Source organism: Chinchilla lanigera, unplaced genomic scaffold (genome assembly GCF_000276665.1).
Source record: "Chinchilla lanigera isolate Chin_1 unplaced genomic scaffold, ChiLan1.0 scaffold00036, whole genome shotgun sequence".
NCBI classification, from domain to species: Eukaryota; Metazoa; Chordata; class Mammalia; order Rodentia; family Chinchillidae; genus Chinchilla; species Chinchilla lanigera.
The window spans coordinates 17037751-17062952 of NW_004955437.1; the positions used below are offsets into that span (position 1 = coordinate 17037751).

At 48.1% G+C, this 25202-nt stretch overlaps 1 protein-coding gene across 1 annotated transcript in view; it reads right to left on the bottom strand.

The window, feature by feature from the left end:
* Nucleotides 1–4491: 4491 nt before the first annotated feature.
* LOC102029900 (histone acetyltransferase KAT6B) overlaps nt 4492–25202 on the bottom strand; it is a 64315-nt gene continuing 43604 nt past the window's right edge. Inside the window, exons 11-15 of the mRNA XM_013516975.1 lie at nt 16024–16255; nt 15556–15715; nt 14611–14961; nt 11480–11771; nt 4492–8607 (exon numbers count right to left, since the gene is read on the bottom strand). Coding sequence (XP_013372429.1) covers nt 6077–8607; nt 11480–11771; nt 14611–14961; nt 15556–15715; nt 16024–16255 — 3566 coding nt within the window. The 3' untranslated portion in view covers nt 4492–6076. The remainder of the gene's footprint in view (nt 8608–11479; nt 11772–14610; nt 14962–15555; nt 15716–16023; nt 16256–25202) is intronic.

Sequence of the window (25202 nt, forward strand, 5' to 3'; positions counted from 1 at the left end):
GGAAAATCATATTCTTACAAAAAATAATTTAAAAACAGAACTTGAGGGCTGGGGATATAGCTCAATGGCATAAGCGCCTGCCTGGCAAGCGCAAGGTCGTGAGTTCGATCCCTGGTACTGCCAAAAAAAAAAAAAACTTGATTTTCTAACCAAGAATGCTTATGGGAGAGCATGCCCAGGTTATGAGGGGCCCCTGGGCACCCCGCGATCTTTACCCACGGAACCTGGGCGGGATGGGGTCACCATCCAGCGAAGCTGCCCACCTGGTGGCAGGCCGCGGGACCCTTCCTCACGGAGCTGCCAGCATCTGGACAAACCCAATGCACTGTGGTAAATGTGGGCCAGCAGGAGTTGGGCTTTGTTGTTTTTTTTGTTTGTTTGTTTTTTCTGGTACGGGGAATTGAACTCACGACGTCGCACTTGCCAGGCAGGCGCTGTGCCGCTGAGCTAAATCCCCAGCCCAGGGATTTGGGCTTTGTAACTGGAGCGGGGAAAGGAGGCACTTTTTAGGGTATGGGGATTCAGGGAAGTGCCTTTCATTTTGATCCCAGTCAGAGCGAGGCGGGCTGGCTTGGTTTCGGGGTTTGCAGATGTGTTTCCCACAGGCTGGGCAGCCAGGCAGCCGGGTGAGCCACCAGGTTGCTCGATTTTTGACTCTGGAGAGAACAGTGGCGTGCAGTGGGTAGGTAGCGGTGGTTTATGGAACCAGGAACCCTGACCCTGCCAGAACCCAAAGAGAGATGCTGCTGGTGGAGACCATGAGCCTGAAGCAGACACCACTCAGAAAAGGCGGAGCGTATGGGGAAGGCCTCTTCACAGACTAAGGCAAGGGGTCCAGTGCTCCAGTCTGGCTGTGGTTTTTTGTAGGAGAGGAAGTTCTTGCTGGAGGGAGGCCGGAGTCCAGGGGCTTGGCAGTGGGGTAAAGCCACCTGACCCTGCAGGGGGAAGGCCTGTGGCCAAGACCTTGTGGCTGAGCCAGTTTCCTGGGGCTGCCCTGGTAGCGGGGCTCTGGGATGGTCACCCTGGCCCAGGGGAGCCTGGGTCCTTCACACAGACACAGAGAGGACTTTCACTGAGATGCCTGTGGGAAGAATACCAGCCTTCTAATAAGTTAAAGCCAGGGACACCGCAAGGGAGCCGCAAAGCACAAAGGCAAAGCTGATGGAAATGGAACTATGTAGCGATTGGCCTCTCTGGGTGCAAAGATTGAAAAGTTCCTGGTGAACCAGTGACAGCGCCACACTGGACAGCGGCCAGGCAGGCTCAGCCGCGACCCTCTGGGGAGAGAGCACTTCGGGGTGTAACAACCCAGGACCACGGAACTGCTCACTTCCTGGGGCGGGATGCGAAAGAGACGCAGCCCCAGAGGACCTGGGCCATACTGACCCGAGCTGGGCTCCCCGAGAAGCATCTGGTGGCTCCCGGTGTCAGCACCTCTGAGGTCTGCTCTGGTCGGTAGGCAGAGACAGCCAGTACTTCTCTTTCCATGAAGTATCTGCAGTGAAGTGAATTTTCTCCCCGCCACCTCCCTCTGCCTCCCAATCCTGTGGGGCCACAGCAGTAGCAGCAGCAGGAGCAGCAGGAGCAGCAGGAGCAGCAGCAGCAGCAGCAGCAGCAGCAGCAAATTCGGTGACGCAGTCTGGTCTCCGGTGACTCTCAGGAACTGCACGTTTTTCCAGCAGCGTTTCATGTGTTCACAAGTAAAATGTTCATTTGGCTAAGTATTTATTGAGAACTTACCGTGTGCAGGGTATGGCGGGCCAACGTGAAAACAAAGCATAGGTTGGAATACAGTGTGCTGAGGGAAACGTGCTGGGATGGAGGAAAGCAGGGAGCATGGCGGACGAGGCCACCATAGGCAGGCTGGCTTGGGACACCTGAGACTTCCAAGTGGGGAGGAAGCAAGCTAGGCTGACGCAAGGCTGGTCAGGGATGGAGGGGTGGGAAGAGGGGTGGAGAGGCTAGGTGCAAGGAAAAACCACAGGGGGGTTTTAGCAGGGGCACGGTGTAAGCTAGATGTGGTGGCCCATACCTGTAGCCCCAGCACTCAGGAGAGGTATGGTGGCCCATACCTGTAGCCCCAGCTGAGGCAGGAGAATCACCATGAGTTTGCCTGGGCTACAGTGAGTTCAAGGCCACCTTGGACAATATAGCAACACCCTGTCTCATAATAAAAACAACTCCCTCAAATAAATGCAATCACCCTGAAAGAAAAAAATCACTTTCGTCCTAGGATGGGGAGTAAGCTGTAGGGCATGAGGGAGGAAGGCAAGACCAGTTAGGCTGAGGACAGGAGAGGGCAGGTGGCCCGGGCTGGTGGACAGGAGACTGGTGTCAGGGCTTGTTACAGAATCAGGCAGGAAGGTGGAGAGGACCTGCTAAGAAAGGAGGAGAGGACTTGGATCTTGGTGGCGCCGAGTTCTGAGGTGGGGGGCTGGAAATCTCCACTTCCGTAAGTCATGTCCACAAGACCTGGGTGTCTCAGGCCATCCTGGACTCTGGAGCTCACAGGAACGTCCCCAACTGGAGCTGCTTCTGGCTGCCATCTGCAGAGGTGGACCTTGAAGTCATCACACTCGGTAAGGCGGAGAGGGAGATGTGGCCGGGCCTCTCTGCTGAGAATATAAACACTTACGGCCAGGCGTGAGTGGGCAGGGCAACCCCCAGGACAGGGCACAGAGAGGGCAGCGGACGCTACCGAAGCCCAGGCACTGCTCCGAGGCAGCAGTACTCACTCTGGGATGTGACAGTGCTGTAGAGCGAAGGCACTTCTATTCATACGGGGCCCAAATTTTTAGTGTCACGTACTCATTAGCCAAGTCTTTTAAGTCATGGAGGTGACAAATTATGGCCTTTCCACAAGGCACGACGTTTAGGGAGAGGCAGGGATCTGGAGAACCGGATTTGCTTTAGCTTATGCATCTTGGCTGAGCACATCAGGGTATTAAATTAGCGCCTCTGTGCCTCCATCTCCCGATCTGTAGACTGGAAGCAGCACGGGCACAGGGCGGGTGGGCAGACCCAGGGGAGCACTGTTTGTAAAAGCTGCCTACCACGTCCGGAAGCAGCACACCAGCGAGGGCTGATGCCTGCGCATATGGCCAGGTGTATGTGAGCTATTAAAGTGGGGTTGGCCGGGCGTGGTGCCGCATGCCTGTAATCCCAGCACTTGGGAGGCTGAGGCAGGAGGATTGTTTTGAGTTCGAGACCAGCTTGAGCTACAAAGTGAGCTCAAGGCCAGCCTGAACTGCATAGTGAGACCCTGCCTCAAAAAAATAAATAAATAAATAAAAGTGGGGTTGGCAGCTTGACAGGCGATCCCTTGTTACAACTTCTACAGAGTGAGTGCAGGACACATTACTGCTGATTTTCAAGAGGTGGCCGCGAATGAACCCTCACGCACTGACTGGACTCAGCTCCAGCGAAGCCCGCTCTGGGACGCCTGGTGTCCCCTATAGGTCTGAAGTGATGTCCCCAGTGGGAGCGCATGGGTTTGGAGGGCAGGTGCTCGGTGGCCATCTCCCCACTAGATGAAGCCTTTCTGGATGTCGGGCCTGCAGTGAGACCCAAGGCATCCCCAGGGCTGTTCAGATGTGGTCTGAGAAAGCAACTGAGACGTATCCACAAGCTCCTTCGGGGACCGTGAGGTGGGCAAGGGCCGGCAACGCTGGAGCCGACAGCCTCCAGACGCCAGGGCGTGATTTACAGCCACAGCCATGGGAATAGAGGGGACTCTCAGCCCCCAGAGAAGCAGCACAAGAGGAAAGGGACAGTTTCAAGATGCGCCCCCGCCTGCGGCCCCTTTTGCTACAATAGCCTGAGCGGGGTCTCACCGGAAATCCTCCCCACCCGTGACAGGTATGTATTACCCCAGAACTTGCAGGTGCAGAGGGAGGAGACCAAAAGGTTAACTGGATCGTGACCCCACTGTGCTCGGAACTGGGGAAGCCAGTGATGCTGAGCAAGAGCCGGGCCACCCGCAGCTCTGCGGCCCAGGTGTGCGCGCACTGTCCTGCCTCGGCAGAGTTCTGACACCCGGTGAGCTGTGTGTCTGGGAGCCGCACAACTCCTGATTGCGTTGTGTCCAGCCCACGGGTGTGACTTGCTTAGCAGAGAGCTGTGTGCACGCGCTGACATTTTCAGACCACAGTGAGCCATTTTCACCCAACATTCATTTTCAGACTTGTTACTTCAATAACAAAATGTTTTAATTCTCAGGCAAGGCTTTCTCTGAATCCTATAAAATGTTGGTGAATTTTTTCTTCTTTTTGGTCTGAACTTTAGCTTCTAAAGAAAACATACACTCATTCACAACAAAGCAAAACTTTCACACATTTTTAAGGGACATAAAATTTCAGACATACAATCCCGAGCTGGGTGCTTCTGCTGCCATGGCCCTAAGCCCAAAGGGGAAGTTTATACAGACTGTACAAACAAGGCAACTGGATATCCGTGCAGGATCTCTTTGCAAATGAAGATCAAAGTCAAAAAGAAAAAAACAAATTCACTTTATTTTAAAGACAATGATTGGCATACAGAAGGTATGCACTAGCATAAAATAAACTTTCATGAAAAGCATTAAAATCCATTATAAATTAATTTATTAAATAGGTATTTGGTATATGTGATGGTTTTATTAGATATTACTCTTATTTATTGCCAACCCCTCCCCCAAAGTCAAAAACAAATCAGAAAATCTCTTCACTCCAATTTACACTAAATAATTTATTTTCCCGAAATGTGTATGTGTTCTGAGATGTGACACATGATACAGTTCCATTGGTCATTCTCCATCAATCATAATATGACAGGACACAAGAGGCTAAAAATGGCTCATCATAATTTATTTTATGTTAAAATGTACAGCTTTTTTTGTTTTTGTTTTTTTGTTGTTTTGAAGTAACTGACTAAAAAGAGGACAGATAAACGCCAGAGTGTGGCTGGCTCCTATTTATACAAGGGTTATGCCGCTCCTGCTTGGCCCTTACTGTCACCCTGTACAGGTACAAAGGCTACAAAAAGGAAGCAATATAAACAGACACAAATAACTTTTTTTGCTTTTTTACATGCGATTTGTAAGCTTAGTTTGAGCTATTCACAAGCTACTTCTCTATTTTTCCTTAAAAAATAACTCCAATATTTTATAAAGATAGAAAAATCTACAGATGGAATGAAAATGTAAAGTTAGAGGCATTTCCATAAAATAGCAACTTTACACCAAATTCACTATTTTTTTAAATCCTGCCAAGTATTTGGACATATATGAAATGTTTCAAAACCTGACAGATAAACACTGAGATATGCTTCATTCAATAAACAGAAGTCTGCATTTATAAAACAGAAAGCTGCCTTTTTCCCCAAAGAAATCTGTCACCAAAATGGAAAAGGGTCTCAACTTTACACCAAACAGTTAGCAATAAAACCCCTTGGACTAACCAAATGGGAATAGCTTTTATAGCTCTTTACAGTTTTATAATTAACAAAAATATAGTTTTTTTTTAAACCCTCAAATTAGGGTACCCTAATCAAGGCAAAAAACTTAAGAAATGGCTTACCGTTAGCACAACACTTGTACAGTACTACAAAATGCACTGTCACTAACAAGGACATTAGCGGCATGCTGAAGTGTCACCTTAAACAAAATGTACAATAACTGAAATGCTAAAGGCATTTACATGGAGTGGAGGGGGAGGAAAGAAAAGCTCTAGGTTCAGTATTAAAACAGATAATTTGGGGGGTTTGATATCCACATTGTTTTAAAGGAAGCAGGCACGACAAGTGACTGCCTCTGAACTGTAGTCCAAAGAGAGGCCCTCCTTTGCCAAGGGTTTCATATAAAAGTAACAGAAACCAAGGTACCAAAAAAGAAAAAGGAAAAAAAAGAGAAAACGAAAAAGAAAAACAACTTGTATAAGGCTTTCTGCTGCATACAGCTTTTTTTTTTTTTAAATAAATGGTGCCAACAAATGTTTTTGCATTCACACCAATTGCTGGTTTTGAAATCGTACTCTTCATAGGTATTTGTGCAGATCAACCCGAGAGGGATGCCCGGGGGTGCTGGGACCGCCCAGGCCGCCTACCTCCTCATGTAGGACCCATTGAGAGACTGCTTGGACATGCCCGTGTTCATGTAGCCGTGATGTCCCGGGGCCGTGTACATCATGTTACTGTGGGGCGGGGTCTGCATTGGCTGCTGGGCATATGGCTGGGTGCCCATCATGCCCATCTGCATCTGCATAGGGTACTGGGGCGTCTGATTCATGTAGCCATGATTGCTGTGGTAGCCGCTGTTCATCATCGGCTGGGACATGCTGTACCCGTTCATGGCGTTCAGCGTGTTCATGTTCATGTTCACGGAGTTGACGTTGTATGCCGGGGCCGGCATCAGGTTCACACTCATGTTCATGCCTCTTTGCATGGTTAAGGTCCGTGCAGGGCCCTGCATGGCTACGGTCTGGGAGCGCCCATAGATTTGTGACTGATGGGTGGCAGCGGCTGGTGACAGAGACGCCGACTTGGTTCTCATGGAGATGTGACCCTTGCTGGCAATCTGGGTTTGCAGTCTTTGGCTGTGGGAGATGCCAATGTTGGACGCGGCCATGTTCCGCTGCAAAAGTGGCGGTGGCAGATTCATCGGAGGAGGAGTCAGGTTGGGGGGCGGGGTCATGGTAGCTTGTGCTTGGGGCCCCCCCGGGACAGAGTGTGGAGACTGAGAAAGCTGAACAAGCCCTGTGTTGCTTAGTGGTGTAGACAAAGAGGCACTGTTTGCATAGGAAGTCACAGCAGCGGAATGGCTGTAAGGCAATGAATGATCAATAAGTGTGTTAGTTAACTGCTGCAGTTTGGCAAGGCTGAAGGTGGCGGATGGCTGTGGGTAGTGCCCAGCCCCAAAATCACTTTGCCCCATTCGCTCATATAAGCCAATGTTGGCGCTGCCCGTCTCGGGGATGTCAGCCAGCTGCATGGGAGGGGAGAAGTTGGCTGCCATGCTGCACTGTGCCAGCTGCTGGCTGCCGCTCGGGGGCCTCTCCCCCACGCAGCCCTGGGGAGACTTGACGCCGCAGGTCGGGGGAGAGCTGATGCTGCTCTGCTGCAGCATGCTGCAGCTCCCGCTCATGTTGGACATCTGCTGCGTGACGGCGCAGCTGCTCTGGGTCAGGTTGCTGGAGGTGAGGTTGCTGTAGGAGCAGCTGTTCTGGGAAGAGCCGTTTCCACAAATGCTGCCGCCCAGGGTGGAATCATAGCTGCTGGGGTTTTCATAGTTCTCTGTTGTGCTCTCAATGCTGCCCAGGTCGCTAAACCCGCTGTCCACGACTTGCTGCGAGTGATCGGAAACGGACGGGACGTCCATCATGGGACTGGTTTCCATGTTCTGTAAGGACGGCACTGAGATGGCGCTCTGGTCAGGGCTGATTTGGGCGTAGCTGCTCTCCAGGGCGGGGACGCTGGGACTGCTGACAGAGCGCACTGACTGGCCGGGGTGGGAGTGCACAGACGAGACCGGGCTGCTGTGGTCGGACTGCTGGCAATCGTCCAGCGCTGCGGCGATCTGCGGGCTTTGGTCTGCGTGGGTGTAGTTCTGTAGGCTCCTACAGGCCTCCTGTGTCTCCGCACAGTCCTGAAAGGTGTCCTCCTGCTCCCTGCTCTCCTGAGTCAAAGACTGAACTGCCTGGACAGTCTCCGAGTCGATCTCCACGGCTGCCATGTTTCCCTCTTTGAACTCGGAGCCCACTTCCTCGCTGTTCTTGTGGTCTTGCTTCTCGGCCCGCTCTCCGGGGGGCTCCTCGTCTGACTCGGGCGCAGTTTCCGCGTCGCCGGCGAGCGCCTTGGGCTCACTGTGACACGGAGCTGTGGCGTCAACACCACAGTCCATCAGGACCTCTGGGTTCGAATAACTGGGCTGAACACTAAGGTCTAAAAAAGCCTCCTGGCTTTCCAGCACTTCTTTGAAGGGCTCTCTTGGGAGGTCCTCCTTCTCTGCTCCGGTGGGCTCCATGTGGCTGTCGTCCTCATCGTCGGCATCGTGGTCCTCATTGTGCGACGGCTCTTCCTCCTCCTCCTCTTCCTCTTCGTGATCCTCCAAACGCGCACGGTCTTCCTTCGCCATGGAGACCTCCGGCTCCTCTTTCTCCTGACTTTTAGGGCCATCTGGGTCTTTTTCTACAGTTCCTTCTTCTTCTTCCTCCTCCTCCTCCTCTTCCTCCTCCTCCTCCTCCTCCTCCTCCGGTTTGACGAGCTCGGCTTGCTTCTCGCTCGGTGATTTGTGTGGACTCCCAGGTGCACACGGCTCTTCCCTCCTGTTTCCATCCCGAGGCAGAGGGGCTTCTTCGGCCTCCTTCGTCTCCTGCTCCATCTCCACCAGAGTGGGGCTGCTTTTACCTTCGGAAATCTCCTTCTGCTCCTCCACTGTGACCGGCTCATCGGGCTCCATGGGTGTTTCCGGTGGCGTGTATAAATTCAGCTTAAATCCAGTCTTCCGCTCTTTGCTCTGCCTCCATTTAGAGAGACCTCGCTTGGTTCCTTTTGGCCACGCTTGCTTGCACTTCAGAGGTTCAGGATTGTCTTTGCTGCCTTCTTTCAAGTTATCTGCATCATCATCCGTATTGTCTTAGTGAAGAGGCGGGAGGGGAAAAAAGCAAAGTCAGATCAAGCATAACCAGAAAACCTGACCCTCCTCTCAATTAACTGGCCAGCACTGCGCTCAACCTAGCTCGAAAGAAGTAGACGGGAAAGGTAATCAAGACTAACCGGGAATCATACTGTGGCATAAACCAAGTAAGCAGCTTAGGCCTGGGAAAAAATATTGGAACTTAACAAATAAGACATTCTCTGATGCAAATGCCTGGAGTTCCTACCATTAAAAAAAAATTACTTTGAACACCTGCAAGTTAGGAAATACAGTGACAAGGGATTAAGCCTCATGCACCTAAGTCACCGCTGCACTGGAAAAATGACTCAAAGCCCAAGTCCTACATCTACCTTGAGTAACTGGGCCTCTGTCTGTGGACATTCACTGGGTTTAAATGCTCTCAGGTTATACTATTTACTTTGACTTGAATGCTTGAGGTTTTATGTTTTCTGGCATACAATAAATGGTGTACCTCTAACACAAATGAGTAACTAGATACACAAACACACGCATGTGTTATCATCATTTTTGCCTGATACAACCTACAACGTAAGGTCCACGAAATTCCTGAACATTCAAAATGCAGGTGTTCTTTTCAGTACTACTTTTACCCACAATGTATTTTGGATGAGTTCGCTGCTCAAATGTAGTATTTACAGTAAGACAATTAGAAACAAACAATAATTGTAAAGTTCATTTCCGTTTAGGTAACCTTCTCTCTCTCTCTCTCTGCCCTCCTATGTGAATAAACATGTGGGTTATATACACTACAAAATATCCGTGCCTTAACATCTGTGGAAGGTTAGAACCACACTAAACTTCTAGAGTCACTGGTCAATTTAAAGGAAAATCTTTATAAAGAGCAATAATAACCTTATTAAAACCCTCACTATGGCTGGGCATAGTGGTGCATGCCTATGAGCTCAGCTATTTGGGAGGTAGAGGCAGGAGGACTTTAAGTTTGTGTCCATCTTGGTCAACTTAGTGAGACCCTATCTCAAAATAAAAAGGGCTGGGGATATAGCTCAAAGGTAGAGCTCTTGTTTAATAATTGGGAACACCTGGGGTTCAATCACCAGTGCTGAAAAAACAAACAACAAACAACTAACAACAAAAAACAAACAACAAACAACAAAAAAACACAAAACCATAAACAAAACACCCCTCCCCACTATTTTGGAGAATAAAATCTAACAATCATGAAAGATATATATGCTTATTGCAGAATGGAGTGAATTCTAATCCAGTCACAGTGCATAGCAGGTAAGCTCTACCTCACTTACATAATAAAAACATCACACACACCCTTACCTGGGAGTTTAAACTGACTGGCTGAAAAGAACTCAGGTCACAGAGAACGCTCCTTCAGCCATGCCAGGTCCCAGGCCTGAATTAACTGTCACCTTAGGAGGTTTGGATTGTTTCCTTTCTATTCTCAATGGGGAGTAAGAGCCATGCCAGCGGCCCCAGATTCAATATTCCTAAACTACTGGTCCTACTGGCTTTCATAGAAATATACCTTTTGAAGCCAGGAAATGAGTTTTCTGATAATTATTTTGAATTAAGGAGAGAATCCTGAAACGAACTGAGCATGATGTAGCCACAAAGAATTTCTCAAGGTTAAACAGCAGAAAGTGGAGAGGGGTAATGATAATTCATCTATAGGCTCCAGAGGTGATAGCCAAGAAGTAAAGCCCCCCGACCATCTTTCACGGAGTTTGTTGTTGGTTTTTCTTTGTTCATTTCAAGAAACCAAAGAACAAGGCTTGGTCTCTGCATACCCAGGGTCAGATGTCTTTCCCTCAGCAACAACTGTCTGTGCCCACATGCTGCTAACTAGAGAGCAGGTTCTGAGTAGTCATTTCAATGGAAGAGTAGAGACTGTCTCACAAATCGTCTCGGTTCTGCTGGGAGTCGGGGCCCAGACTGACAGGTCAGGAAGGGTGCTTCTCAACAGGGTACCAAGGACAGCTCATTGGTGTTCATATTTTTGTAGAGGATGAGAAGGGAATGCCCCTGCCAGCTTAGAAGGAAAATGACTTTCCTTATTTCTATGCTGTCCTATGGGTGAACTCAGAGGATTCTGGTTCAGTGAGTCCCTCCAGCTGATTACTAAGATGCACCACTGATTCCCGAGTATTTGTTTTTCAGGAAAAAGGACTGTAATATGCAATGTTCACAATGATCATAATATAGGTATGTCCTGATTTGCAAAATATTACATGTGAAGGAACAGATGTATTACAGTCAAGGACATGCAATGTGTGTGTGTGTTCTTAAGGGTTATTTTACTTTTTGGTTTTTCTGAGACTGGGTCTCATTATGTAGCCTAGGCTGGCCTCAAACTCAAAGCAATCCTCCTGCCTCTGCCTCCCAAGTGCTGGGATTATAGGCATATGCTACCATGCCCAACCTGCAATGTGCTTCTTTCTTTCTTTCTTTCTTTTTTTTTTTTTTGCCTTTTTGAGACAGGGTCTCGCTATGCAGTTCAGGCTGGCCTTGAGCTCACTTTGTAGCCCAGGCTGGTCTCGAACTTGCAATGATCCTTCTGCCTCAGCCTCCTGAGTGCTGGGATTACAGGCGTGTGCCATCACGCTTGGTGGCAATGCATTTCTTACTGAGAGATTTCGAAGTTTTTGATGGATGAGCCAATTTCTGCAAAAGTGAACCCACCTAGAGGGAAGTGCTGGTCTTCCAGGAAGACAGGAGAGACTCTTTTATGAATAAGAAAGGACAAAGGGCACCTATGTCAGGTGCACTGGGGCGACCTCACAGGTGCCACTGGGACAACTCCAGGAGCAAGTTGTGCACGGACAGTCAGGGGTGAGAACTTTATAACGTTCTACTTACTTCTGCAGGGGTCAGCGTTCTTAAAGCAATGATTGTCTTTTCCTTCCTCCAGCTCTGGCTGCCTCTTCTTCCCAGGCTGGTGTTGGAACGCTCTCCTCAGGACCGGCTTCCGGTTCTCCGCCTCCACTTCCAGCTCGCAGGTCGGCTCCAGCTGCGGCATTGGCCTCTCTTCATCTGAGTGGTCAAAGGGCTCGTTCAGGACTTCTGTCGTCTCCGAAATGGTCTCAGTGGTTACACTGCTGTTGATCCTCCTGCGTTTACGACCCCTTTTCTTCTTTAGTACAAAAGGCCTCTGAAATTAATTCCAAACATAGTACATCAGAGCTCACGAGAAATTAAATGGGCGAGTCGGTGTGCAGCAGACACGTGCAGAAGGCACGGCTGTGCCTCTCACATGGAAAGGCTGCCGCGGTGCCTTTGTACTTAACCTTCCATTTGATGTTTAACATCCCTCTCGGGCTCCAACTACACAGGCAAGTGTTTTCCAAACACAACAGTTGTTTGCTCAAGCAGATGCTTCAAGAGGGAATGGCCTAGCAGCTTGACTGTAGATTTTAAAAGCTAAGCTTTGCTCTCCTAGCATTTATGTTCCAAGTGGTACTTGCTGGTTTCAATATCCTGCACACAATAGACATTTTAAGGTCATCACAGACCCTGATGATCGTGTGTTGCAATAATTTACTAGCCATCAGGGAAGTACACTACGTACATGGTTTAGTGTCACTGCCTGACAGTGCACGTGTCTAGCCTGCTTGTCTCGCTTCATAGGAACTTTCGGAACAATGACAGGGTGGGTGAAAGAGTCTGAAGAAAATATTTTTCTACTGCTTAAAAAGTCCACAAAGTTATGTGATCGTTGGTTGTTGGGATGTGGGGAAATAATTTTGCATAACAGTTTAATATGGGACAGGGCCTTAAAAAGTTAAAAGAAGCCATGTATGGTGCAAGTCTGTAATTCAGCACTTTAGAAGGCTGAGGCACGAGGATCAAAAGCTCGAGCCTAGCCTGGGCAACTTAATGAGAACCTATCTCAAAACAAAATGAAACTAAAACAACCCAAACCCATGAAGAATGTAATTGTTATGTTCTCCAAATGTGTAATAGCAATAAGAATTTAATAGAAAGATAAAAAGGCTGGGCTGAAGCTTAGTGAAGGTCCAGGGGCAGGGGCTGGAAAAGGACAGGGCAGCGCACACCTGTGACCCCAGCATTCCGGGAGGTGGAGGTGGAGGTGGAGGGACCACAAGTTTGAGGGCAATCCGGGCAGTTTAAGAGACTGAAAAATGTTAAAAAGGGCTGGAGATGCAGCTCAGTCTGAAGAACCTGGGTTTAACCACCAGTACCTTAAAAAGAAGGGTGAAAGGAATGGAGGTGTTTCACTTTATCTAAGGCACAATTTTTTTTATCTTTCAGTACTAAAAGGGGGGCAACAAATGACTCTCTAGAATTATAATGATAAAAGTATCTTTCACAAGTAAAAACATATTTAATGATAAAAATTCCAAATAAAAGACTAACAGGTAGACTTGTTGCTAAAATGCAATCTGTCAACAGGGAGTACCAAAATCGCTGGAACTGTATTGCAAAGAAAGGCTAGGGGTGCGATTTAGTGGTAGATACCCTGGGTTCCACATCCAGGGTAGGCCAGTCCTGGCGGCATTTGTCTGTAATCCCAGCACTCTGCGAGGCTGAGGCAGGAGGATCACAAACTCAAGCCTAGCCAGGAAAACTTAGCAACTCAGCAACAGTGTTAAAAATAAATAAATAAATACATAAGGCTGGGGATGTAGCTCTCTGTCAAGGCCCTGGGATGAATCCCTAGTATTGGGGTTGGGGGAGCCAACCTCCTGGAAGATTGTGTCTAAGAATTATTATGCTTTACCTCTTCAGTCCTCTGAATGTTTTAGAAGAACACATATAAGCCTGTTAGTCATATTCTCCAATATGACACCTGTGGTTATTAATTTCCTTAGTCTGCTTGCCTTTCCTAAGACAGAATTTCCCCAAACCTGAGTGTAGCCAATATAACAAACTGGTTTTCTTTAGGTTGAGTCCATTTATACAGCTGTAGTCCATGTTATGCCTGAGATGATTCCGACTTTTGAGGTTTTTAGGACAAGCTCCTCTCACTATATACATCATACATGGTTATTCTTGGGAAGAACTTAAAACATTAGTCAAAAGGCTTACGTCCACTCATGGCATGTTCTCGTCTCCCATTTCCCCGCAGCCAGCCCCCCACTAACTTTCAAGCCCAGAGAAAGCACCCTGAGCAGGGGTGGCCCGCAAGCCCCTCATCACACTCCCTGTATTTGGTATACTAACAACACCTGGCCCCACTTCATGTTAAAGATAGATACAGGAAGAAGATATCAGAACTGGGGAAGAACTTACCCTAAAAAAAAAAAAAAAAAAAAAAAAAAAAAAAAAAAATCAACTGTTCATTTTCTATACCAGTGCAGATGAGATGGTGTAATTCAGAAAAACCATCAGGTTACTAGAATTAGAAGCATTTCAGTAACATGTAGCTGGTCATAAATGAAAAATATCCACACGGAAAATACCTTCAGTACTCTGTAACAATGCCATGTGAAGAACAGGCAGTGGGCACTCGGCTAAGTGTCCTGGCTGCTGTGGGCTGGGAGGGTCAGAGGGTCCTTCTGCACCCTCTGGGGCCCTTTTCAATTCCCCTTTGCCAAGCTGGGCATGGTGGCACATGCCTGTAATCCCAGCACTCGGGAGGCTGAGGCAGGAGGATTGCTGTGAGTTCGAATCCAGCCTGGGCTACAAAGTGAACTGAAGGCCAGCCTGAACTGCATAGCGAGACCCTGTCTCAAAAAGACAAAAAAAACCCAAAACAATTCCCCTTTGCCACTTACTCTACTCCTGCAGACCAGCAGGTGGCAGTGACTACCAGACTAGGAAGCTGGGCTGCCCCTGAGTTCTTGCTGTGGCCATCAGTACACACAATCATCACTGTAAGGTAAACAATTACGATGCCTGATCGCTGGTGCTGTGTCACGTAAACTACATTCAAAGTACAGAAAGTGCAACAAACACTAACAGAATGCTGGCAATGATGAAGATTTGACTGAAACAGACTCAGAGTTAAAATCTAAACATACACATACCTTTCTCTTTATGGCAACCGACTGCGGTTTAGTCAGTCGTGGAGGAGAGCTCTGAACGTTTTCTTCTTCGTCCTCTTCCTCCTCCTCCTCTTCCTCCTCGTCCTCATCCTCATCCTCGTCCTCCTCCTCGTCGTCCTCCTCGTCCTCCTCCTCGTCCTCCTCTTCACTGCTCTCTTTAGTCAGTTCCATCAGCTGCCCTCGCTCCCCTGCCCCTGGCCGGCTCTCCGGGGAATGCAGGTATTTATTTTTCGATTGTACTTTTGCAGGTGATTGCCTACTGCTCGCTCTAGATGCCAGCACGTCTTGCTCCTCCTTCTCCCAGCAGCTAGCTTGTTCCATCAGCCGCTCAGCCTAAGGGGGGGGGGGAGGAAGGGTGGCCAGTGAGAGGGCAGCTCCACAGCCAGAGGCTCTAAGAATCAATGGCAAAGGGTCTCTAAGTGAGCTTGCATCAGGACAGCCAGCCAGCCACGCAGATTCCAGCCGCGTCGTCTAAGGACCCCTTGGTATCAGTTAGGATAACAAATCAAAGGAGATCGGGTTTCATGGGATATTTAGCAGTATAAATGATGCAGTTAATTGATTTGAGTCCTTTATCACACATTACATGCTCACTGGCATGGAGCACTTTAAGCAAGTTCATAAACACAAAGAATCGATTGACACTGCAGCCTTGGAGCTCAGCACCAAATCTGATCTGATTACATGCTGTCGGGAGTGAAAAATGCTGCTTTGTGATCAATGATAAATGTTTCATTTTTCATACTCAATTCAATAAAATTATCATGTCTTACCATGCAACCTCAGTTAGGATAAATTAGTGCCATATCATTTCACAAGCACTCTACACATAAGCCAGACTTTGACAATGACGTTAATGACTTTCTCAGCTGAAGAGAGTTCTAAGACTGAAGTTACACAATTTAGGATAGAGAAGCCCGTCACTACCTCTTTCTCGGCTTCTCGCTCTTCCTCAGAAACCGCAACGTTAGAAATTAAAATTGGCGTCCACCTCAGACACTCTGGGTCAAGTTCATTGACCCGGGAACAGGTTTTCAGCTTTTCCATGTGGTCCAGTATCAACTTTTCCCTTCTAATGATGACAAACCTGTAACGTGATACGGCAGAATACAGTGCGATCAGAAGCTGCAATTTCATTTCGCCTTCACACACGGACACATGCTAGTGCTAATGCCCGGGGGGAGAAACCAGAAAGCGCGGAAGATTTGAAAGGGTCTAGCAAAGTAAAACACAACAAGCCAAAGAGGGTCACTTCCCGTTTTCTCTGCAGGAGAATGGTTTTGATAATATAGCAAGAGACCTCTTATCTGGAACACATGTGCTAGACCTCCAGGGACCCTCTCTGGGGGGAGACGCTGCAGGGGCGGGGGCATCGCCCAGGGCCCAGGCGCTCACCTGCCATCTCTCTTGTCAATCATACGGAGGTGCTGCAGAGTGGTGGCGATGTCGTGGGGGCACATGCCCGTAGCTCTGCTGATCGCCTTGATGCTGATGTGCCTCTCGTGGTGGTGGCAGAGGTATTCTAAAATGACGCTCTTCCAATAGGCCAGGTAGGAGAGACGGCCCAGATCCGAGAGAGGCTTTTCAGGAGACCCTGCTTGGCCTTCTCTTCTAGAAAGCAAATAGCCTAGGGTAGAAAAAGCAAAAGCTCACACTTACTAAGGTGTTTCCAGAGCTAGGAACAAGAGCTGCTCGAGAGTACAGGCAGCAACAAAGTTAAAACATCACCCCAATGACACCTATCTCCTTACGCATGAAGCCTCTCCCCAGTTGGTGATTGGATCTCCGGGAAGTTGATGCTTCTGCATCTTTTCTAGCAGCACTGTAAGTCAGTTCACACAGACAGCCGGGGCCTTCCAACCATACATCGCGGTGTATTTAACAACATCATGGTGTAATTAGCAAAGCCTGAAAACTGAGACTTAAGACGCTGCCTCTGGTAAATCTCAACATCCGTCTCCTACCAGCTTTAAAGTCTTTCAAGAACTCCACGTCAGGACTTACTCAGAAATTCCATTGCAGGACCACCCCAAACATTAATGGGCAAGTTGTTTTCCACAGGAAGGACCTAACGACCCTTTGACAGCTGGGTCTTAATAAAAGAGAAGGGCCTCGCTGGGCTGAGAGTCTGTACGGCCTGTTAGCTTTAACTAGCCGGGTGATCTGAAGATCTGTTTTAGGACTAATAAAAGAATGTCTTTTAAGTCAACTGGTGCAATTCACGTCAGCTCCGCTAGCTCTATTTCCACCTCTTTCATGGAAATTAATTTATAATCCAGCCCCAGAATGCTACTCATACAAATTAAAAAAATACACACAAAACAAAGCTCCTTAAATCAAATTATTTCTTGTATACTTAAAAAGCCCGAGCACATTAAGCTTTTGAACACATTCTGCGGTGTTACTGTGAAGGTTCCTTGGCAAAGGAACTTTGAAATGAGAAAAACTTTAAATCCACTTGAAGGAAACGAACGCAAGCTGGCGGCTGTCTCGGTAATTAAGAGCCACTTACCGAGGAGAGAAGAGACGCCGTAAGCTAATGATGTCTACCTTGCTCTAATTATCTATCCCAACAGCCTCACCTTCACGAACTTCCTAAATTTAAACAAACATCAACCACATGCAGTAGGTGGCAGCAATTACAAAATCATGCTGCTGCTCTGTGAGCCACCCGAATCTTCAGCATTTTCTTCTTTATCCACATTTCCAAAATGGCTGCATGCTCAAGAACCTTCTCAATTTTAGTTTTTGTGCTACAAGGATACATCAGTGCCTCTGACGCATTCTCCTGCCTCTCAAAATCACTGCGAATAATGCAGACATACAGAACAAGAAATCCAACCTGAACACTATGGGGATATAATCACAGCATTTTACATCTTCATGGCTTTAATCTGAACACTGTTATAAAGCATAGGCATAAATTCAACATTAGCTTTCGCGGAAGTCTTCTGACTTGACTGTTTAATTCATGTTTAACTGCGAAGTATTTGATTAAATGCAAACAAGCACCACCATATTTTACAGTCAAAGCACTGGCGACGAGTCACCCGGCTACAGGCGGGGGCTCTCGACAGCAGCATCAGGAATGCGAACATCCATGGCCGTTGTTATGTGCCGTGCCGTTCTGTGCCAGAGCCAGCCCTGTTGCATCCCGTCAGAAGGAAGACCTCTCTCCGCTGCCAGAGTACAAAGGCAGCCCCTCAGAACGCGGGTAGTTGTCACATCCGTCACCTGCCTCCTAAGCACTTGGCACATGCTGAGAAATGTACTCAGCTGGAGGCCCCAGCTCTGTGCTCCTGGGGGACAGAACCACAGAACCATGGAGAAGGAACTCTCTCCCTTTGTCCATGAGATCCCACAATTAGAAGCGCCCCGCAGTGACTGTGGAAATCCTCACGCCTTCACTGGTTCTTATCTGAACCCCAGTAGGAGGTGGAAACTCCTCCTCCTCTCCGCCTGGCAGAAAGATCCTGCACAAATGAAGGGTCCGGAAGGTGTCCGTGCCGTCCCCTCCGTGAGGGCGACCTTACCCAGGAAGCACATGCTCTTCTTTGTTCTGTCTCCCCTTCCCACAGTCCCTATTCTAGGAAGAAGCACCCGAATTCCAGAAAACCTTGTTTTATCCAGCTGTTCATGTTTTGGTGCCAGACAGGTATCAGTTCTATCTGGCGGTACACACGTGCCTTATTAGGGCCTGGGCCTAAATGGGGGAGGCCACTCAAGCTAGCAGGCAGCCTGGGTCCTGGGCAGCATTAGGCACAAACGCTTCAGCACTGGCTGTCTCCCGGGACACTTCCTTGGACCCTGACTGCAGCCTGTGCCTGCTACGGTACAATGTCCAGCGTGACAAGCTCTGCCGAGCGTGCGCATGCTGAGCTCACTGGTCTTGCCCAGCACCTGCCTTCCCTGGGTAAACAAAGGCTGGGAGGACAGAGAACCGCCAACATTTTCCTGGGTGCTGGGGGGAAATTGGAAAGCTGATGTCCAAGCAAAACATACCAGGTGGCTTTTCATGGCTCAAGTGCCAACACTGCAGACCACACAAGGCCACCCCCTGCTTGGCCTGCAGTTTCTCTTCTCAGATTCACGAGACCCATCAAAGGAGCTATAACTAGTGGGAGGAAAGGACGCTTCTGCCAAGGGCCATCTGGAAGTCCACAGGCTCCCCTCTCAAAGGAGGAGGTTTTGGGTGTAAGTGCAATCCGACAGAACAACCGAAAGGACCACGATCAATTTCTTAGACCTTACTAGTGAAGGGAAATCACCTACTATTTGCTAATCTATATTGTTTAGAAAGGAAGCATGTGTCACACGTCTACTGTGGTGTGCTGGGAGTGGGGGAGGGGTGGGAGACAGAACACAAATGTTACCAACAGCAGGGACCACCGAAACATAGGGTTTTAAATAAGAGAATTCTTGCCACCTTTTGCTTCTTCCTACTTTTCCCAGGCTTTTTCCAAGCATAATTACGATACAGCCCATTGACACAAAAACTTTTGGTGAGAACATTTTACTTATTGAGTAATTATAGAGATGTGGTGGTTTAAGTTACAGCTCTTAAATTTAACTTACCAAAAAGATTCCAAATTATTGATCTAAGATGCAGGGAAATAAAAAGCACTTATCTTGGAAGCCGGTGTATTACTCTGAAGCATCTGAAACAAGTACAATATACCTCTGGTGAATAGATTCCCATGGTGCTCTAACACCTCTCCTCAACTCAGGATACTTTCAACCAGGAAGCCTCAACTACCCTGTGGAGAGCTGGCTGTTTTAGACAGAAAACGAGAGATGTGTGTAGAACACAGCCCAGTAGCCGCAGTGTAATAAACCACTAGTGAGCCAGAGGTGCTGCCGAGAAGGGGCCTTGCAATTAAAAGCTGAGTGGCCCATAAACCCACACCAGCTATCCTGTTCCTAGCAGAAACTGGCTTCCTCTTCTGCTCACCGGAACTACTTAATGGGGGGAAGTAAGATTGGGGTGATGGTGTATGGGCCCACGCTTCATCAAGGTATCTGGCTGAACGAAAGAGAACATGTCTACAAAAGCAAGGCTTTCTGGACTGTGCTGCCTGGGACCCAAGTGTCCCGTGCTTCTGTTAAGGCTGACCTTCTTGTCAAATCTCGTATCGACTAGCCCTGACACCCCAAGTTTGAAATGGTTAACTTCCTCTGGCCGGGCATGGTGGCGCACGCCTATAATCCCAGCACTCGGGAGACTGAGGCAGAGGATAGTTGTGAGTTTGAGACCAGCCTGGGCTACAAAGTGAGCTCAAGGCCAGCCTGAACTGCAGAGCGAGACCCTGTCTCAAAAAAAGACAAAAAAACAAAAACGAAAACTTCCTCTGAAGAGAAAAAGTGACAACGCCGGACGTGGGTGTTATATGTCTGTAATCCCAGCACTCGGGAGGCTGAGACAGAAGGATCATTGTGAGTTCGAGACCAGCCTGGGCGACACAGTGAGCTCAAGGCCAGCCTGAACTGCACAGAGACACCCTGTCTAGAAAAGACAAAAAAAAAAGGAAGAAAGAAAAAGTGGTGAAGAGCTGTCTTCATGGAGACAGATCCATTGTGGTAAGGAAGGAACTGCCTAGAAAAGTTCAAAATTTGTTTTTGTAGGCCCAAATTCCCAAATTAATTTAACTCCTGGCATAATAATTGCCAGGTGAACCCTCATTTATAGGAAAATTCCTTCCCCTAAAACGACTGATGATTCCAGATTGTAGAGTAGAATAATGTTCTCAGGCGAGGGTGTGCACATGGACGCGGCCTCCCCCGGCTGAAGGCAGCTGCCTTTCTCCCGTGCATAACTCCATCTTCTACCATGTGAGACCCAACCGTACAAATACCCTCAAACTCTGTCTCACTACTCAGTCTCAACTCCCATCTATCTGGATTATGTGAGTTCAAGGTCACCAGCTGCTTTTAGGGGAAGATAATCTTCGAGGATTATACACCTTTCATCAGACACCTGTTCAGTCAGCAAACCCTACTAGAAGACCCACATCAGTAGAATGCAGTGGATCTGCAGACCTGGAAACAGACACCAGGGCAGAGGTTTACAGCAGCTCTTGAGCAGAGAAAATCTGATGATTCGAAGCATGTAGCTCTGGCCTGGAGATGGCAATGCAGTGGCCTACGCTCAATAGGCCTGCTTTCTGGGGGTGGGCACACTGTGACCAAGTGCGCGGAGGCCCAGTTGGCAGTTAGATGCTGACAGATGACCTGGACAGGCTACGTCTCCTTGTTTAAGTTTGGTGGTAACTTTGCAATTAGTGCTGAAGGAAACTGAGGCCTAGTTCTCACACTGTTTTAAGAGAATAGCACTGTTCTAAATGACCTGTAACCTGCCTGAAAAACCTGTTTTCTATGTTTTAAAAGATCCAGGAAAATAAAAATCCTGGAAAATTTCAGATATTTTATTACGGGTTTTTTGTTTGTTTGTTTTTTTCTTTAAATTGAGACAGGGCCTCACTATGCAGTTTAGGATGGGGTTGGTTTTGAAACTTCAGATACCTAAGACATTTCTTCTGTAATTCTATGGGCCTGGTGTAACTATGTCACAACCAGAATAGACATTTCTCATTTAACGAGTAGGTTCCGTTCCTGTGACTAGGTCATTAAAAGAGAAACTGTATATAGTATGTACAATATTCAGAACAAAGGAACGGTCAAAGGAAAATCCAACTTGACAACTTTCCTTTTATTTGCGTAACTCTTACACACAGTACTTCAGTGTATAAAAACATAAATCTACAGTACTGTGCTATACAGTATAATCAGCAAAAATTACAATACTGTGTAAACCAGGTATACTGTACTCCCCCCAAAAAGTGGGTCATAAATCTGGACAGTCATTAACCAGGCAGGCTGTTAATCGAGGAATACACTGATTCTCAAGGTCTCAAAGTGGTCCCCAGAGTACCAGCATCAGATCACCTGACAACCCCTGAAGCTGCAAATTCTCAGACTTTATCGCAGGCCTGCCGGGCAGGCACAGCACCTGGGCTTAAACAAGCACAGGTCGATTCTGATGCGCATGAGTTTGAGGGCCACTGCTGTAAACTCTGCTCTGCAGCTGCTTGTTTTGACGAGCGGGTGGGAAGCGTCCTTGTGAAGCAGGGGGGCCCCTGGCTACACGGTGGGCGTGAAGGATCTCAAATGGGTGCCATCTTCCCAGCTCCTTCTCCTGGACACTGAAGAAAGAGCTCTCTAGCACTCTACAGACAGAAAGTTACCCTACAGAGCACGGAGTTGCCTTGTCACTGCCGTATGTCCTCTGCCTGTGCTTTTCGACCTTCAGTGGGCGAACAATCCACCTCTTGCTACAATACAGATTCTCATTTGGTGGGTCTGGGTTGGGGCCCAAGTTCCTATACTGTGAACTACGCTTGAATATCAAGAGTTGCCAACACCTTGGCCTTCATCTTCTAAAAATTTACCTGTGGGGGCTGGGGATTTAGCTCAGCGGCAAAAAGCGCCTGCCTGGCAAGCACAAGGTCGTGAGTTCGGTTCCCGGTACCGGAGAAAAACCAAAAACCAAAAAAAAAAAAAAAAAATTTACCTGTATTTACTTTCAGACTCTGAAGAGCTTTCGCATATGAGGTTTACAAAGAAATGAGAAGTATCATTCATTTAAAAAGTCATTAAGCCCATGTATGTTACTCTAACATTTAATGAGGACACCCTATATTTTCTAAAATGTAAATAAAACAATGAGAAGAGGGAATTTTTTCCCCCATTTTTGCAAATCTCTTCAACTTCTGGCTTAAAAGAAGACAGCCAGATTCTCATACTTGTTTTCATACTCAATCTGTTGGATACCAGGTCATGAAATTTCAGGACAACTCCACTGTGTACTCGTGAGAGAAAGAAGGGAAACTAGTCTTCCTCTGAAAGAGTTATGACATTGACGGCTCCCTAACGCACACTTTGGGCGTTCTATAAAAGATGAAAAGGCATTTGTAAAGACTGGGCAATATGACCACAGGTATTTGCACTGCATACAGTAAGGTAGTAAGAGGCTAAAAACTTTGAGAGAATCTCGGGGTCACCATGCATCAACCCTGCAACCCTGGGCAATGTATTTAACATCTCTGTGCTTCAGAACTCTCACCCACACCACGCATGTAATCACTACACTCATCTCTTACAGGTGCTTGGAGAATTCAATGGGTTAATACAAGCAGGCAGAACAGTGCTTGTCATGCTGCTGTAATCCTATGTAAGTGTTAACCACCGTTATCACTCTGCACACTGAGAGAATGAAATCTCAAGGTGATCATCTGGGTAACTAGTACTCTTACATACGGGAAAGAATAAAACTTGCACAGAAGAGGGGGGACAAGCTAATCTACAGAGTCATACTGGGAAGAGCCACCTTCCTTTTCCTGCTTCTGCCCGAGGAGCCTGAAACCATGCCACTGCCTGGGACAGAAGTTCCCCCTATCTGCCCTCCCTTCCCCCTCACCAGCTAACAACCGAAATATAAACTTAATTAAAGGAAGCGACCATGGAAAAAATTTCTGCCTCAGGAATGGTCTCAAAAACGTAGCTATTCAAAGTTCCAAGAAGCACGATTCTGTGTCCCAAACTCCCGCTGGCCCTGAAGTCCTTCACGTCAAGGCCTGGCTCGCAGGGACAGCAAGCTGACAGACCACACAGACAGCGGCTGCCGGCGCTGCAGCAGAGTCCCAGCCGCCCAGAGGCAGAGGTATCACAACCTCACACGTCCTCAAGACTCAAAGTGGCCGAGCCAGCAAGACCCGGAGTGGTGACAGCGGGTCTGTGGGGAAGGACGGCTGGCCACCCAGCTCTTCCAGGTCTCTTCTCCCAGGCCCCGTAGGCTCCCCAGCAGACACGCCAGTGCGGACCTGTGAACGTGGCCTTGGTCTTTCTTACTCAAGGATCCCCATCCCCCCAAGTCCCCTGGGAGGAGGACGGTACCCCTCAGCTCCTACCTGCGGGTGGTGAGCGACAGCAGCCTCAGTCCCTGGGTGCTGCGAAAGAGCTTACAGGCCACACTGGGGATCACTGGGCACTTCCCACAGCTCTCAGGGGGCCATGTACCCCTTGGAGGGGCAGTCAGTTGGTACGCCAGCCATCCAGAGAAAAGCCGAGTGTTCGGACACATGACGAACTTGGCAGTAGGGCACTGGGGGCAGGAGAGGGAGTCGCCTCCCTTTGTGCACCTCCCGCATGGAAGCCGGCTGAGGGCCAGAGACAAAGCCCTGCAACACGACCACCCCCACAGACAGGGCAGTGGTGCTTTCCTACCTGTGACCTGACTCCGTGGGCACAGCCCTCCGCTGCTCTTCTGCCCACTCTCTAAACGGGCCCGTGATTTACAACCCTGGCTGCACGTGAAAATCACTCGGGGGATTTACAAAAACTACCTACGCCTGCCTCACCCAACCTCAAACTCTTGCCTACATTAGCCAGGTGATTTCAGATGTACTGTGGGTGACAGCCCTGCCAGCTTGAACTACTGTTGCTATGTGCATGACTGTCCCATTGGGTGGCTTTTTATTAACTGTATTAGTAAAAGTCCGGATAAAAGTGATTACATCTGTTTGTGAGTGGTTCAAGCCCTCTGCCTGGGAGACATACAAATTATGGCCCACAGTATTAAAAAAGGGGGCTCTTGGGGTTGGGGATTCAGCTCAGCGGCACAGCGCCTGCCTGGCAAGCATGAGGTCAAGAGTTCGATTCCCGGTATGGGGGGCGGGGGGGCACAGCACTAACTCCACTGCTCCACTTTTGCCACCCTCCATGGTTGGAGTGGCGAAAGTGGGGAAACTGACTCACTAAGGGTTAGGCAAGGATGCCTGTTGGTGAAGAGAGTACTGGGATGTATTTCACACAGGATTTACTGAGTCAAACACGCGGCTGGAGTATTCGTTAGAGTGTGGCATGTCACTCCAAGCAAGGTCCTGGTCCAACATATCAGAGTAATTTTCTAATCGAAGGAGATCACTGATGATGGAATGATTTGGTCCATCAATTTAGCTGTTAGGAAAACAAAGCATCTGTGACACAGAGTAAAGCAATGACGGGACGAGGGATGTTCCCCTCTGTTGACACCATTTTTGCCCAAACTAAAGCCACTCAGGGAAGGCAGGAATTTAAAAATAATTACTTTTAATAGAACATTATTTGCAACAAGGTATGATGATGCATGCCCATAATTCCGGCATTCTGGGAGGCTGAAACAGAAGACATGCAAATTTGAGTGCAGCCTGGGTAACTTATGAAATACTGCTTCAAAAAGTCTCGGGATGTAGCTCAGCACTAACCCTGTTTTCAGTCTCTAGTGCCAAGCAAATTAGTAGCTAATTTAAGTAACTAAGTTGTCCAGGAAGCTGATCACCTATCATAAATCTAAGAAAAGCTCCGATTTGTCACTTAGAGGCATTTTCACTGGATGACGATAAAGTATGAGAGCCTCTGCCTTCAATATGACAGAAATGAGGAAGACATGTCAGAGTGATGCCTTCTTCCCTGGATGTTTTCTGAGTTTGCATAGTTCAGACTACTTTAAATTTGTTTTTTAAGATCAGTGTGGTGCCGGG